General features: G+C 37.1%; 1 protein-coding gene across 5 annotated transcripts in view; it reads left to right on the forward strand.

Annotated features, from left to right (window-relative positions):
* The window catches only part of TMTC3 (transmembrane O-mannosyltransferase targeting cadherins 3), a 166,605-nt gene that overhangs the window by 35,327 nt on the left and 115,490 nt on the right, over positions 1–15,788 (forward strand). For all 5 annotated transcript variants that reach the window (XR_009505425.1, XM_059936639.1, XM_059936638.1 and 2 more), the window contains 3 exons: positions 306–454; positions 11,987–12,107; positions 14,035–14,146. Coding sequence is in view for 4 of the 5 variants with exons in the window: in XM_059936639.1 (XP_059792622.1) it covers positions 306–454; positions 11,987–12,107; positions 14,035–14,146 (382 nt within the window). In the remaining variant the exon portion in view is untranslated. The remainder of the gene's footprint in view (positions 1–305; positions 455–11,986; positions 12,108–14,034; positions 14,147–15,788) is intronic.

Raw genomic sequence — 15,788 nt, forward strand, 5'->3', positions numbered from 1 at the left:
AAAAATTACTGTTTTTTTATTTTAGATATATTTTCAAAAAATATTTTTTATTTATTGATAATTGAGTGAGCCTTAGGTATAAGTTCTAGCATTCAAGAAGACTTCATTCCACCTTGCTGACATACCTCCTCATGTTTGTTGTTACCATCCTTAAGCGTCCTTTATGTTTAAATCAGTATCCTTTATAGTATTATTAAAAACGGTCCACCAGTACATTATCCAAATTAAATGATAAAATATTTGGATTTGACTGTTTATGTGCATATATTTTTTAATTTAATAAAATATCTTTTTTTTCTTTGTAGGCACTTTGTTTAATGGCATTACCGTTTATTCCTGCATCAAACCTTTTTTTCCCAGTTGGATTTGTTGTTGCTGAGAGAGTATTATATGTTCCTAGCATGGGATTCTGTATTTTGGTAGCCCATGGATGGCAGAAAATATCAAACAAAAGGTGAATTAAAATGTTAGTGCATTTAATGCTTATTAACTGTAGAATTCAGTATGATACATTTAAGTATTTAAAATGTTTATTTAGTTTTTATAAGTCATATTTTATACCTTCTTGTTTTTCACATTGACAGTCTCCTCACTGTCTGTAATGCAGGTTAGAAAAGCTGCGTAACCCCTACCTCATCCTATGGTCTTCCTCATATTTATATAATTTTATTTTACAGCCTGAGACATAACAAACTTTCAGTCAGACCCAAATGCAAAATAGAATATTATTGAGACTAAAGTTTCAGGTGATCATTGCTACTTCCATATGCAGTGAACTAAGATAACAGTCTTCTACCTTAAGTGAGTTATATCGGGTTAATATATGTAAAATGCATATAGAAGGCAATCTATAATTTCTTGCTTCATCGTAACCACCATGTCCTAATTGCCTTAAACCAATAGTTAAGGAACAGAATAGTCACTATCTCCTTTTTCTTACTTTCCAGTCACCCTTCAACCCACAGAATTCTGACTTCTCTCTACGTCACTTTACTAACATGTAACAAATTGCCTCTCATAGCTAAATCCAGTCAATGCTTTTATTTAAAGTTTATTTCCCTGGCATCTATAAAAAGTCTCTGTCCCGATTCTCTTCCACATTTGTTCATTTCTGCTCAGTTTTCAGATTCTCCCTGCTGCACCTGCTCTTTAAATATTTTTTATTTCTCAGAGTTTTACTAATAGCCATTTTCCTCACATTACATGTTCTCCCTGGATGATCTCATCCATGATTACAATTTTCAATGCCATCTACCAAACCTTTTCTCTTAGCTTCTATCCATATATCCAGTTATACTCACTACCAATTTTGGAGTGCCTATCATGTACCAGCTCCAGGATACACTCTTTAGATTTTTCTCATTTAATCTTGACACTCCTTAACTCCATTTTGCACATTTGAAAATTGAAGCTCATACAAGTTACCTGAATTACACAAGACCACACAGCTAGTCAACAGCAGAGTCTTGATTCAGATTTACACCTGACTGCTTCCAATGTCCATGTTCCTTCTGATCCACGTACTGTTATCCTGGTTAAGTGGATCTATCGAAATGAAAGAAATCGAATTCTGTTACTGAGACAAAAAGCACAGACTCAGAGAACATTAGTACTATTAATACTAAATAAGATCATAGGGATTATTGAATTATAACCATCTTTTTAATTTTTTTATTTATTTTTTTTGAATTTTTGAATTTTATTTATTTTTTTATACAGCAGGTTCTTATTAGTTATCCACTTTATACATATTAGTGTATATATGTCAATCCTAATCTCCCAATTCATCACACCCCCAACCCCACTCCCCATCATTTACCCCCCCTTGGTGTCCATACGTTTGTTCTCTACATCTGTGTCTCAGTTTCGCAAACCGGTTCATCTGTACCATTTTTCTAAGTTCCACATGTATGCGTTAATATACAATATTTCATTTTCTCTTTCTGACTTACCTCACTCTGTATGATAGTCTCTAGATTCATCCACATCTCTACAAATGACCCAATTTCGTTCCTTTTTATGGCTGAGTAATATTCCATTGTATATATGTACCACATCTTCTTTATCCATTCATCTGTCGATGGGCATTTAGGTTGCTTCATGACCTGGCTATTGTAAATAGTGCTGCAGTGAACATTGGGGTACATGTGTCTTTTTTTTGTTTTGTTTTGTTTTAATGCAAATTTAATATACGGTAGTTAAATTAATCATTTTTCTCATTTTTTTTAACATCTTTATTGGAGTATAATTGCTTTAGAGTGGTGGGTTAGTTTCTGCTTTATAACAAAGTGAATCAGTTATACATATACATATGTTCCCATATCTCTTCCCTCTTGCATCTCCCTCCCTCCCACCCTCCCTATCCCACCCCTCTAGGTGGTCACAAAGCACCGAGCTGATCTCCCTGTGCTATGTGGCTGCTTGCCACTACCTATCTATTTTACGTTTGGTAGTGTATATATGTCCATGCCACTCTCTCACTTTGTCACAGCTTACCCTTCTCCCTCCCCATATCCTCAAGTCCATTTTCTAGTAGGTCTGTGTCTTTCTTCCCATCTTGCCCCTAGGTTCTTCATGACCATTTTTTTTTTTCTTAGATTCCATATATATGTGTTAGCATATGGTATTTGTTTTTCTCTTTCTGACTTACTTCACTCTGTATAACAGACTCTAGGTCCATCCACCTCACTATAAATAACTCAATTTCGTTTCTTTTTATGGCTGAGTAGTATTCCATTGTATATATGTGCCACATCTTCTTTATCCATTCATCTGTTGATGGACACTTAGGTTGCTTCCATGTCCTGGCTATTGTAAATACAGCTGCAATGAACATTTTGGTACATGTCTCTTTTTGAATTATGGTTTTCTCAGGGTATATGCCCAGTAGTGGGATTGCTGGGTCATATGGTAGTTCTATTTTTAGTTTTTTAAGGAACCTCCATACTGTTCTCCATAGTGGCTGTATCAATTTACATTCCCACCAACAGTGCAAGAGGGTTCCCTTTTCTCCACACCCTCTCCAGCATTTGTTGTTCATAGATTTTCTGATGATGCCCATTCTCACTGGTGTGAGGTGATACCTCATTGTAGTTTCGATTTGCATTTCTCTAATAATTTGTGATGTTGAGCAGCTTTTCATGTGCTTCTTGGCCATCTGTATGTCTTCTTGGGAGAAATGTCTATTTAGGTCTTCTGCCCATTTTTGGATTGGGTTCTTTGTTTTTTTAATATTGAGCTGCATGAGCTGTTTCTATATTTTGGAGATTAATCCTTTGTCCGTTGATTCGTTTGCAAATATTTTCTCCCATTCTAAGGGTTGTCTTTTTGTCTTGTTTATGGTTTCCTTTGCTGTGCAAAAGCTTTGAAGTTTCATTAGGTCACATTTGTTTATTTTTCTTTTAATTGCCATTACTCTAGGCAGTGGATCAGAAAAGATCTTGCTGTGATTTATGTCAAAGAGTGTTCTTCCTATGTTTTTCTCTAAGAGTTTTATAGTGTCTGGTCTTATATTTAGGTCTCTAATCCATTTTGAGTTTATTTTTGTGTATGGTGTTAGGGAGTGTTCTAATTTCACTCTTTTACATGTAGCTGTCCAGTTTTCCCAGCACCACTTATTGAAGAGGCTGTCTTTTCTCCACTGTATATCCTTGCCTCCTTTGTCATAGATAAGTTGACCCTAGGTGCTTGGGTTATCTCTGGGCTTTCTATCCTGTTCTGTTGATCTATATTTCTGTTTTTGTGACAGTACCATATTGTCTTGATTACTGTAGCTTTGTAGTATAGTCTGAAGTCAGGGAGTCTGATTCCTCCAGCTCCGTTTTTTTCCCTCAAGACTGCTGTGGCTATTCGGGGTCTTTTGTGTCTCCATACAAATTTTAAGATTTTTTGTTCTAGTTCTGTAAAAAATGCCATTGGTAATTTGATAGGGAATGCATTGAATCTGTAGATTGCTTTGGATAGTATAGTCATTTTCACAATATTGATTCTTCCAATCCAAGAACATGGTATATCTCTCCGTCTGTTGGTATCATCATTAATTTCTTTCATCAGTGTCTTATAGTTTTCTGCATACAGGTCTTTTGTCTCCCTAGGTAGATTTATTCCTAGGTATTTTATTCTTTTTGTTGCAATGGTAAATGGGAGTGTTTCCTTAATTTCTCTTTCACATTTTTCATCATTAGTGTATCAGAATGCAAGCGATATCTGTGCATTAATTTTGTATCCTGCAACTTTACCAAATTCATTGATTAGCTCTAGTAGTTTTCTGGTGGCATCTTTAGCATTCTCTATGTATAGTATCATGTCATCTGCAAACAGTGGGAGTTTTACTTCTTTTCCAATTTGTATTCCTTTTATTTCTTTTTCTTCTCTGATTGCCGTGGCTAGGACTTCCAAAACTATGTTGAATATAGTGGTGAGAGGGGACATCCTTGTCTTGTTCCTGATCTTGCAGGAAATGCTTTCAGTTTTTCACCATTGAGAATGATGTTTGCTGTGGGTTTGTCGTATACAACCTTTATGATGTTGAGGTAGGTTCCCTCTGTGCCCACTTTCTGGAGAGCTTTTATCATAAATGGGGTGTTGAATTTTGTCCAAAGCTTTTTCTGCATCTATTGAGATGATCATATGGTTTTTATTCTTCAATTTGTTAATATGGTGTATCACATTGATTGATTTGCATATATTGAAGAATCCTTGCATCCCTGGGATAAATCCCACTTGATCATGGTATATGATCCTTTTAATGTGTTTTTGGATTTTGTTTGCTAGTATTTTGTTGAGGGTTTTTGCATCTATATTCATCAGTGATACTGGCCTGTAATTTTCTTTTTTTGTAGTATCTTTGGCTGGGTATCAGGGTGATGGTGGCCTCATAGAATGAGTTTGGGGGTGTTCCTTCCTCTGCAATTTTTTGGAAGAGTTTGAGAAGATTGGGTGTTAGCTCTTCTCTAAATGTTTGATAGAATTCACCTGTGAAGCCATCTGGTCCTGGACTTTTGTTTGTTGGAAGATTTTTTTTTTTTTTTTAACCTCTGCATTTTTAACTGTAAAGTGCAGCAGTGGTTACTTATACCTCACTGGACTGTTAAGGAATCCGTGCTTGGTCTGCAACATGGCAATCATTCAATGGTGGCCATTGTTATTGGATTTTAAGGGGCCCTATAAAACTAATGAAATAACCCACAAACAAAATAACAACCTTAAAGGAGAGGAAACCATCCTCAATCTTGAAAGGAAATAAGGACTGTTACAAGTCTTTTTCAAAGTCAACAAAGGCTTAAGTTTTCAAGTGTCCTTAGGAACTGTCTAAAGCAGAGAGAGAGAGGAAAAAAAGGGGTCTTTGGAAATGTTTACTAGGATATGTGATTAGCTAGACAATTAAAAAAATAGTTCTAGAGTCACCCTGAAAGTAGGCTTTGAGAAAAAAGTTGAGACATTTTGGAGATCTTTATCATTTTCTTAACAAAAACAGGCAAAAACTGTTTTCTACAAAGGGGAATTTAAGAACAAAATAGGAAAAAATGGGGAGGCTCTAACCTCAAATGTTAACTTCCTCATGAAAAACTTAAGAACTTTGCAAAGCCAATCTAATCTGTTGTGAAAAGACCGTAGAAGGTGGTGGCTTTATTTCATTTAGAACATTACTTTTTTTCAATGTAAAGGTACTGTTTCAGGAACAAATACCAAAAAAAAAAGACAGAAACTGACTTATCTTTACTATAAATCGTATTAGCACTTTCCAAGAAATACTAGGCAAGCAAACTAGTTCTGATTTTTGGATCAGCCTGTATCAATGAGACCTATATAAAAACAACAAACATAGCCTAGAAAAAAAATACCAAGCTGTTAACACAATTTTAAATCAGGATAAATTAAGCAGATTCGGAAAACAAACTATTTTATAGGGTGACTCTCCACCCCGTGTGTATGAAGAGTACACAATAAAGAAAGCCATACTCTATTATCTCTTCAAAACTCAAAATTTGAACCTAGAATTCTATTTATAAAACGAAACCAAGACGAACTCTAAACACATAAAAAAAGACAATCTGCTCTAATACCTTAATAAAGCTGTCTCGGCAACTACCTAAATGGCATTCCCTAATTATTCAGGATAATCCACCTCAACCTTTCTTTGCAACAGTGTCATGGCTAATCAGAATGCTTTTTAAAGAATTCCTAGTGTTAGCACCAATTAAAATACCAGCAGTTGAAATACTAAAATAACTTTAGTCAGTTCTATATGAGATTTTAAATATAATTTCCTAAACATTATGCTAAGTGAAAAAAAGCCAGTCACAAAAGACCACATGTTGTGTGATTTTAAATGGGTGAAGTCTATGATATGGGAACTGTATCCCAAAGCTGTTAAGAAAAAGCATCTAACAACAGAGGCCAAAAGAGATAAAATTCCTTTATAACGCAGAGGCATATACTATTTTCCGAAGTATAATACATACAGTAAGGGTTTGATGCATTAATAACTTTCTAAATGGTAGTCCACTGCTGCTAAAAAATGAGAAGGAACTTCAAAATTTGGTCAATAAGTGGTGATGAAATTCTTAACAGGTAATTTTACATCATTTCCCTTTCACTGTGCTTGCTCCTTAATTGAATTTTTTATTTTTTTGGCTGCACCATGAGGCATGTGGGATCTTAGTTTCCCGACCAGAGATGGAACCAGTGCCCCCTGCATTGGGAGCGCGGCGTCTTAACCACTGGACCGCTAGGGAAGTCCCATCATTAATTTTAAATAAAAACAAAATTAGAGACACCTCTAGTACCTAAAGGTGGTGAGGTCTCTAAAATGATCAAGTTCTTCTCTAGAACAATGTTACCAGCCACTGCAGCTCAGCCAAGAACACCAGAAGAACACAGTTATTAAAAATATAAAGGCAATTAGATGCATTTCCAGATTATGATGCAGATGAAAAAGAGGGCAGAAAAAAAAGATTTCTAGAGTAATCCAATCAGGGAAACTGTTACATCACATACTAGGAAACTAGTATAGGAAACTCTGGGCTGTCTTTTCAAAGTCCACAAGAATCATAAAACATCTTCACCAACAGGAAGAGTTTTTTGTTTTTAAAGCTGGAAAAATAGGCTGCCTGTCCCTTTTGTACGGTCTTCAGCGAAAATTACAGAACCAGTTCTCCGACTGTTCCAAGGACCGAAAATCATCACAGCATCACATGACTGAACTTGCAGTTTGTCTTTCTGTTGAGCAGGCTTATTTTCTTGGTCAAAACGTTACTACAGTCCTACACCAAATAGAAAACATGCTTAGCTACCAAAAGAAAATAAACCCTAACTGTATTTTGAAGAATCTTACTTCTACGGCCTTAACGCCCAAACAATCTCTGCACAAAATCCAACCCTTGGAGATTTAATAATTCAATTCCTATACACACAGTTTTGCCATCACTGGTTGTGTTTTAACAACCGTTTCCCCAAAATAAAACTCCTACTTAAGTTCTAACCCAATCAATATTTGCCAAACTACACAAAACCATTGCTAAACCATCCCACCCCCGCCCACAGGTTCCAAAAGCCTAGTTCCACAGTTCACTGGATCCAGACGACCTATTTGAAATAAGTCCATTTCACATTCCTATCTGGTAAGTCACCCGCTTTTCTGCTTACAAAACAATTACCCACAAAGTCTTTCGACGTTTAAGAGAAGCGTGGAAAAAAAAACCCTTTGGAAAATGAGTATGTACTCTTTTCGAAGTTCCAAATCTGGACTATAAGGGCCGGCTAAGCGTCCTTTATTCCGCCCCGGAGACTTTTCGTTTATCTAGCTGCCCTAGAGACCAAAGAGCTAGGGAGAGTACGCCCCTTCCCCCCCTCCCCGCCCGGCAGCCAAGCCTGGCTTAAAAACCTTCGCCACCGGGTGCGGAATTACAAAGGAGGCCGTCTGGCTCCTTTGTCCTGGATTTGGGAGTTGAGCGCCTTCGTCGCCATTGGCTTTCCTCCCCCAGCTCCAGCCTCTCTCATCTTGGGAATCTGCGTCAGAAGTCACTCGCAGTCCCGCCGGCCCAGGTAGCCCAGCCGAGACTGCGGAGGAAGGGAGGCCGCGGTGGGAGGCCAGGCCCATCTGGCGCCATTTCCATCGGGAGCACGCCCGACGGCCCAGATCCTCCCGCCACCCAAGTGCCCGGCCTTTCCCTGCTCGCTTCCTTCCTGTTGGAAGATTTTTAATCACAGTTTCAATTTCATTACTTGTGATTGGTCTGTTCATATTTTCTATTTCTTCCTGGTTCAGTCTTGGAAAGTTATACCTTTCTAAGAACTTGTCCATTTCTTCCAGGTTGTCCATTTTATTGGCATAGAGTTGCTTGTAGTAGTCTCTTAGGATGCTTTGTATTTCTGCGGTGTCTGTTGTAACTTCTCCTTTTTCATTTCTAATTTTATTGATTTGAGTCCTCTCCCTCTTTTTCTTGATGAGTCTGGCTAATGGTTTATCAATTATGTTTATCTTCTCAAAGAACCAGCTTTAGTTTTATTGATCTTTGCTATTGTTTTCTTTGTTTCTATTTCATTGATTTCTGCTCTGGTCTTTATGATTTCTTTCCTTCTGCTAAGTTTGGATTTTGTTTGTTCTTCTTTCTCTAGTTCCTTTAAGTGTAAGGTTAGATTGTTTATTTGAGATTTTTCTTGTTTCTTGAGGTAGGCTTGCATTGCTATAAACTTCTCTCTTAGAACTGCTTTTGCTGCATCCCATAGTTTTTGGGTCATCCTGTTTTTATTGTCATTTTTCTCTAGGTGTTTTTTGATTTCCTCATTGATTTCTTCAGTGATCTCTTGGTTATTTAGTAACATATTGTTTAGCCTCCACGTGTTTCTGTTTTTTACGTTTTTATCCCTGTAATTGATTTCTAATCTCCTAACGCTGTCGTCAGAAAACATGCTTGATATGGTTTCAATTTTCTTAAATTTACTGAGGCTTGATTTGTTACCCAAGATGTTATCTATCCTGGAGAATGTTCCATGCACACTTGGGAAGAATGTGTAATCTGCTGTTTTTGGATGGAATGTCCTATAAATATCAATTAAATCTATCTGATCTATTGTGTCATTTAAAGCTGTGTTTCCTTATTAATTTTCTGTTTGGATGATCTGTCCATTGGTATAAGTGAGGTGTTAAAGTCCCCCTCTATTACTGTGTTACTGTCGATTTCCTCTTTTAGAGCTGTTAGCAGTTGCCTTATGTATTGAGGTGCTCCTATGTTGGGTGCATATCTGTTTCTAATTGTTATATCTTCTTCTTGGATTCGTCCCTTGATCATTATGTGGTGTCCTTCCTTGTCTCTTGTAACATTCTTTATTTTAAAGTCTATTTTGTCTGATATGAGAATTGCTACTCCAGCTTTCTTTGGATTTCCATTTGCATGGAATATCTTTTTCCATCTCCTCACTTTCAGTCTGTATGTGTCCCTAGGTCTGAAGTGGGTCTCTTGTAGACAGCATATATATGGGTCTTGTTTTTGTATCCATTCAGCAAGCCTGTGTCTTTTGGTTGGAGCATTTAATCCATTCACGTTTAAGGTAATTATCGATATGTGTGTTCCTATGACCATTTTCTTAATTGTTCTGGGTTTGTTTTTGTAGGTCCTTTTCTTCTCTTGTGTTTCCCACTTAGAGAAGTTCCTTTAGCATTTGTTGTAGAGCTGGTTTGGTGGTGCTGAATTCTCTTAGCTCTTGCTTGTCTGTAAAGCTTTTGATTCCTCCATAGAAACTCAATGAGATCCTTGCTGGGTAGAGTAATCTTGGTTGTAGGATCTTCCCTTTCATCACTTTATCATGCCACTCCCTTCTGGCTTGTATAGTTTCTGCTCAGAAATCAGCTCTTAAACTTATGGGAGTTCCCTTGTATGTTATTTGTCGTTTTTCCCTTCCTGCTTTCAGTAATTTTTCTTTGTCTTTAATTTTTGCCAATTTGATTACTATGTGTCTCGTCTTGTGTCTCCTTGGGTTTATCCTGTATGGGACTCTGCGCTTCCTGGACTTGGGTGGCTATTTCCTTTCCCATGTTAGGGAAGTTTTTGACTCTAATCTCTTCAAATATTTTCTCGGGTCCCTTCTCTCTCTCTTCTCCTTCTGGCACCCCTGTAGTGTGAATGTTGTTGTGTTTAATGTTGTCCCAGAGGTCTCTTAGGCTGTCTTCATTTCTTTTCATTCCTTTTTCTTTATTCTGTTCCACAGCAGTGAATTCCACCATTCTGTCTTCCAGGTCACTTATCCTTTCTTCTGCCTCAGTTATTCTGCTATTGATTCCTTCTAGTGTAGTTTTCATTTCAGTTATTGTATTGGTCATCTCTGTTTGTTTGTTCTTTAATTCTTCTAGGTCTTTGTTAATCATTTCTTGCATCTTCTCAGTCTTTGCCTCCATTCTTTTTCCGAGGTCCTGGATCATCTTCACTATCATTATTCTGAATTCTTTTTCTGGAAGGTTGCCTATCTCCACTTCATTTAGTTGTTTTTCTGGGGTTTTATCTTGTTCCTTCATCTCGTACATAGCCCTCTGCCTTTTCATCTTGTCTGTCTTTCTGTGAATGTGGTTTTTGTTCCACAGGCTGCAGGATTGTAGTTCTTCTTGCTTCTGCTGTGTGCCCTCTGGTGGATGAGGCTTTGCAAGTTTCCTGATGGGAGGGACTGGTGATGGGTAGAGCTCAGTAAAACTTTAATCTGCTTCTCTACTGATGGGTGGGGCTCAGTTCCCTCCCTGTTGGTTGTTTGGCCTGAGGCGACCCAACACTGGAGCCTACCCAGCTCTTTGGTGGGGCTAATGGCAGACTCTGGGAAGGCTCACTCCAAGGAGTACTTCCCAGAACTTCTTCTGCCAGTGTCCTTGTCCTCACAGTGAGCGACAGCCACACCCTGCCTCTGCAGGAGACCCTCCAACACTAGCAGGTAGGTCTGGTTCAGTCTCCTATGGGGTCACTGCTCCTTCCCCTGGGTCCCAGTGCGCACACTACTTTGTGTGTGTCCTCCAAGAGTAGAGTCTCTGTTTCCCCCAGTCCTGTCGAAGTCCTGCAGTCAAATCCCGCTAGCCTTCAAAGTCTGATTCTCTAGGAATTCCTCTCCCATTGCTGGACCCCCAGGTTGGGAAGCCTGATGTGGGGCTTAGAACCTTCTCTCCAGTGGGTGGACTTCTGTGGTATAAGTGTTCTCCAGTTTGTGAGTCACCTACCCAGCAGTTACGGGATTTGATTTTATCGTGATTGCGCCCCTCCTACTGTCTCATTGGCTTCTCCTTTGTCTTTGGATGTGGGGTATCTTTTTGGTGACTTCCAGTGTCTTCCTGTCGATGATTGTTCAGCAGTTAGTTGTGATTCCGGTGCTCTCACAAGAGGGGGTGAGAGCACATCCTTCTACTCTACCATCTTGAGCTGATCTCTCCATAACCATCATTTTTAAATGAGAAATTCAATCCCAAGTGATTAACCTAAAGCTATATAAGTAACTTACATCTATTTTATAGTTAATTTTACTATGACTTTTAATAAATAATTCTAGTTTTAAAATGTAAAATTCTTCAAGAATACCATGATAATCTGTGGTGTTTATTGTAAACAATAATGTTTTTAAATATAGCCAGGGATAAGATTGACCCTTTATAAACAGTACTAAGAATATTCAAGTTATAGGTAAATGGTACAAAAGAACTCTAAGTATAAAAATTCACAATTAAAAATTGGTTGTATCAATTTTTTGTCATTAAATGTAAACAAAACTTTTGAAATAAAGGCAAATATTGAAATATTTAATGTAATTGAAGACTGAAGTATAAGTGTATAAGTGTTCATAACATTTAATTTTTTTGGTGTTGTTCCCTCTCAAGTTGGATGATTATTAGAACAATCCCTAATCTTTAGAATAAATTCAAACATTATATTTAGAGATATTTAGCATATTTCTTACCTCTGTTTTGGTGATGTAGACAATGTTTTATTGTTCTGCTTTTTTTTTTCTTAAATAGTGTATTAAAAAAGTTATCCTGGGTTTGTCTGTCTATGGTGATACTCACTCATGCCTTAAAAACACTCCATAGAAATTGGGATTGGGAGTCTGAATATACGCTGTTTATGTCAGCCTTGAAGGTAAAGTATTATTCAGAATATGTCATCAGTTATTTCTTATAGCCATCCCTGATACAGTGTTTTAACTTTACTTTAACTAGGCAATTAACTGTCAATGTTAAGTACTTCACCAAAAAATTAATAAAAAGAATTTGTTCTTTGTATAATATATACCATAACTAGTGCCCTGACTAGTACTTAGGTGTATGTCTAGAGCATATGTGAATAATTGCACAAATGCTATACTGTTGTTAGACACTCAAATGATAAAATGTTTAAATATGAATGCTTTGTTTCATTGGTTCTTAAGGTGCACCTTTTTATTTATTTATTTATTTTTACCTTTTAACGTCTCTGAAATCAGAATAAATCTTACAGTAAAAGGTATCTTACAATTAATTAGTGACCTTTTTTCTTTCTTAATGGTACATAAAATAATGGTGAGCCTTATAATTGATGGCATCTTAGATTGAATGAAATAAAATACATGGCAAAAAATGGTGCCCTGGGCTTCCCTGGTGGCGCAGTGGTTGGGAGTCTGCCTGCCAGTGCGGGGGACACAGGTTCGAGCCCTGGTCTGGGAGGATCCCGCATGCCGCGGAGCGACTGAGCCCGTGAGCCACGGTTGCTGGGCCTGCGCATCTGGAGCCTGTGCTCCGCGGCGGGAGAGGCCGCGATAGTGGGAGGCCCACGCACTGCGATGAGGAGTGGCCCCCGATTGCCGCAGCTGGAGAGGGCCCTCGCACAGAGGCGAGGACCCAACACAGCCATAAATAAATAAAAATAAATAAATAAATAACAATTTTTTAAAAAAAAAGAAAAAAGAAAGAAAAAAGTGGTCAAGTACTTAAAAAAAAAAAATAAAGCTAATATTTAAAAAAAAAAAAAAATGGTGCCCTTCCATATGGAGAATAACCAATGGTTATAATACTATAGGAAAGATAGAAACTGACAGAAAGGAGTGATACTGCATTTTTATAGAATGGACAGCGTAAATGCGAATAAGTCACAAAATTTGTTTTCTGCAAAAGTTATAAGCAGTGATTTTTTTTCAGATACTCCCTCTCTTCAGATCTCTAAATTCTTAACTTCCTTTTGGCTGTTTCTGTACTCTCCAGGGTTCCCATTACCATAGTAGACTACATAAATAGCTTTATGTCGAGCCTCAAAATAAGTCATCAGTGCAGTGTTTAAACATATTCACTTGTTCAAATTCTGTCTTTCCCTAAAGAACATAAATAATAGAGCAGGAGTTTTCAAACAGTTCTATGTTTTGATGAAATAAAAGTGTTAGTAAAATTTTAATATGTAAAGTAGATAAACTGTGGTTTTAGTATTTTAATGTTGAAAGGGAGGAGAGGGTAAACTTCATGAAGCAGTGTTCTTTTGACTTCTTCTTTATCTCCATGGAACACTCCATTCCTAATAATATACCAAACAGATATCTATGTTAATTGGAGTTGTATGTATACATGCACACACACATATATATACACATTTTTTTTTCTGGGAGAAATCGGAATGATTATTTTCCAGTTTTATTGAGACATAATTGACATATAACTTTGTCTTTAAGGTATACAATATAATGATTATATGCATGTGTGTGTGTGTATATATATATAAAATGACTACCAGAATAAGTTAACATCCATCACCTCATATAGTTAGTTTTTTTTCTTGTGATGAGAACTTTTAAGATCTATTCTGTTACCAACTTTCAAATATGCAATACAATATTGTTAACTATAGTCATCATGCTGTACATTACATCCTCAGACCTTACTTATCTTATAACTAGAAGTTTGTGCCTTTTTACCCACTTCATCTGTTCATGGACATTTCTGTGGGGTGCTCCATTCCTAATAGTATACCAAACAAAATCTGTGTTAATTAGACTCATTTTTTTTTAATTTAACTAATTTCTATCTGTACTTCCGTATTTAAGGTAAATAAAAATAATGCCAAATTATGGAATAATGTGGGTCATGCTCTGGAAAATGAAAAGAACTTTGAGAGAGCTTTGAAATACTTCTTACAGGCTACCCATGTTCAGCCAGGTAAGCATTATTAACTAATAAAGCTATTGTAGTAGTTTATTTTCTTTTAAAAAACATGATTATATTTGTGGAAAATAGGTAGAGTTTATTTTCAAGCTTTATCCCAACTGACTGGAATGGTACAGTGTTTGGTGCTGGCTTATTTTTGAATTGGATTATATGTTAGAGCTATTTATATCAGCCATTTAAGGAGTCTTTTTTAAACAGAGTTGTTGGGTGGCACTGGTGAGCAATTTTGGTGAAGGGGTAGATGCAAAAGCTTGATAGTAGTGAGTTTAAGAGAGTGGGAGAAGAATAATTGGAGACAGTTGATATTAAAAACTCTTTTAAAGGGTGTTGATAAGAAATGTTGGTGCTGAATATGGGGTCAAGAGAGGGTAGTAGGATGATGGGTTTTTCTGTTTTTCAGGAATTTGGGGGTTTTGTTTTAAGGTGAGAGAAGCAAAACGTGTGTGACTAATCCATTGAAGCTGGGAAAAATAATAATTCACGGTGGGGAACCGAAGTACTGGGTCAATGTCCTTGAACAGATGAGAATAGATAAATAGGATCTAGTGCTCAGGGTGAGGATTTCATTCAGTCAACTGAACCAATAGTTAACCTGTGGTAACCGGGAAAGCAGAGTGTAGAGACATGATATAGGCAGGTGAATAATAGATGAATAGCTTCTGGAAGTTGTCCTTTGTTTGCTTCTGTTTTCTCAGTGAAATAGAAAGTAAAATCAACAGTAGAGTGTGGGGAAGGGAGAGGAAGTGCTGGAAATCTAAGACCAGGAGAGGGTCTGAAGTAGTCATCTGGGACATAGCTTCACAAACTTTAATGTACCTGTAAATCACCTGGAGATCATATGGTTCATGTTCTGATATGTAGAGATTTAGAGTAGGGCTTGAATTTCTGCATTTCTAATAAGTTCCTAGGTGATACTTAGCCCATGAATCACGTGCTGAGAAACAAAGATCTAGGAAAATGTATAGAGTAGGAAAATATGGTATGATTGTCAAGCAGCTCTAACACCCTACTTGAGGTTAACAATACTTAATTACAATTAAACCAGTTGATGTGGTTAAAAGTTTTCTCCCAACTACTTTATAAGTGCAGTGGTACAGGCATGGAGAATTTGGTTAAACAGGTTTAGAATTTTGTCAGATGTGTATTACTAAACAAAGGGATAAGGGAATATTGAGACACAACCTAAGCTGGTTATGAAGGGATGTGAGAGAGATTGAAAGATGAGGAAAAGGTGATCAGATCAGTCGTTTATAGATCTGAAAAATTGTTGGTGTCTGAGTAGGGTCTAGCTAGAGCACTTTTAGTTTTCAGTGTTCCAGGATATGTACCAAACGTGGCCGCCACCTTCCAAGTACAATCATTACTTTCCATTCAGTATGATGACCAAAAAGTACTTCCCCACATATACATTTCTAAATATACTCGGAGGGGTGGGGATTGGTGGGCAGTGCCCCCTATATTTCGACTAGATATGACTGTGGCCATTGAACTGACTAGTTAAAGGAGAATGGAGGTGAAAATTATTGGAAGAAAGGATATCAAGGCAACTATTGGAAGATACATCTATATAGATTTTGAAATTACTAAGAATTTTGACAACTGTGTGATGTTGGAAAGAACAACAAGGAACCAG

The sequence above is a fragment of the Balaenoptera ricei genome, chromosome 10 (assembly GCF_028023285.1).
Source record: "Balaenoptera ricei isolate mBalRic1 chromosome 10, mBalRic1.hap2, whole genome shotgun sequence".
Classification (NCBI taxonomy): Eukaryota; Metazoa; Chordata; class Mammalia; order Artiodactyla; family Balaenopteridae; genus Balaenoptera; species Balaenoptera ricei.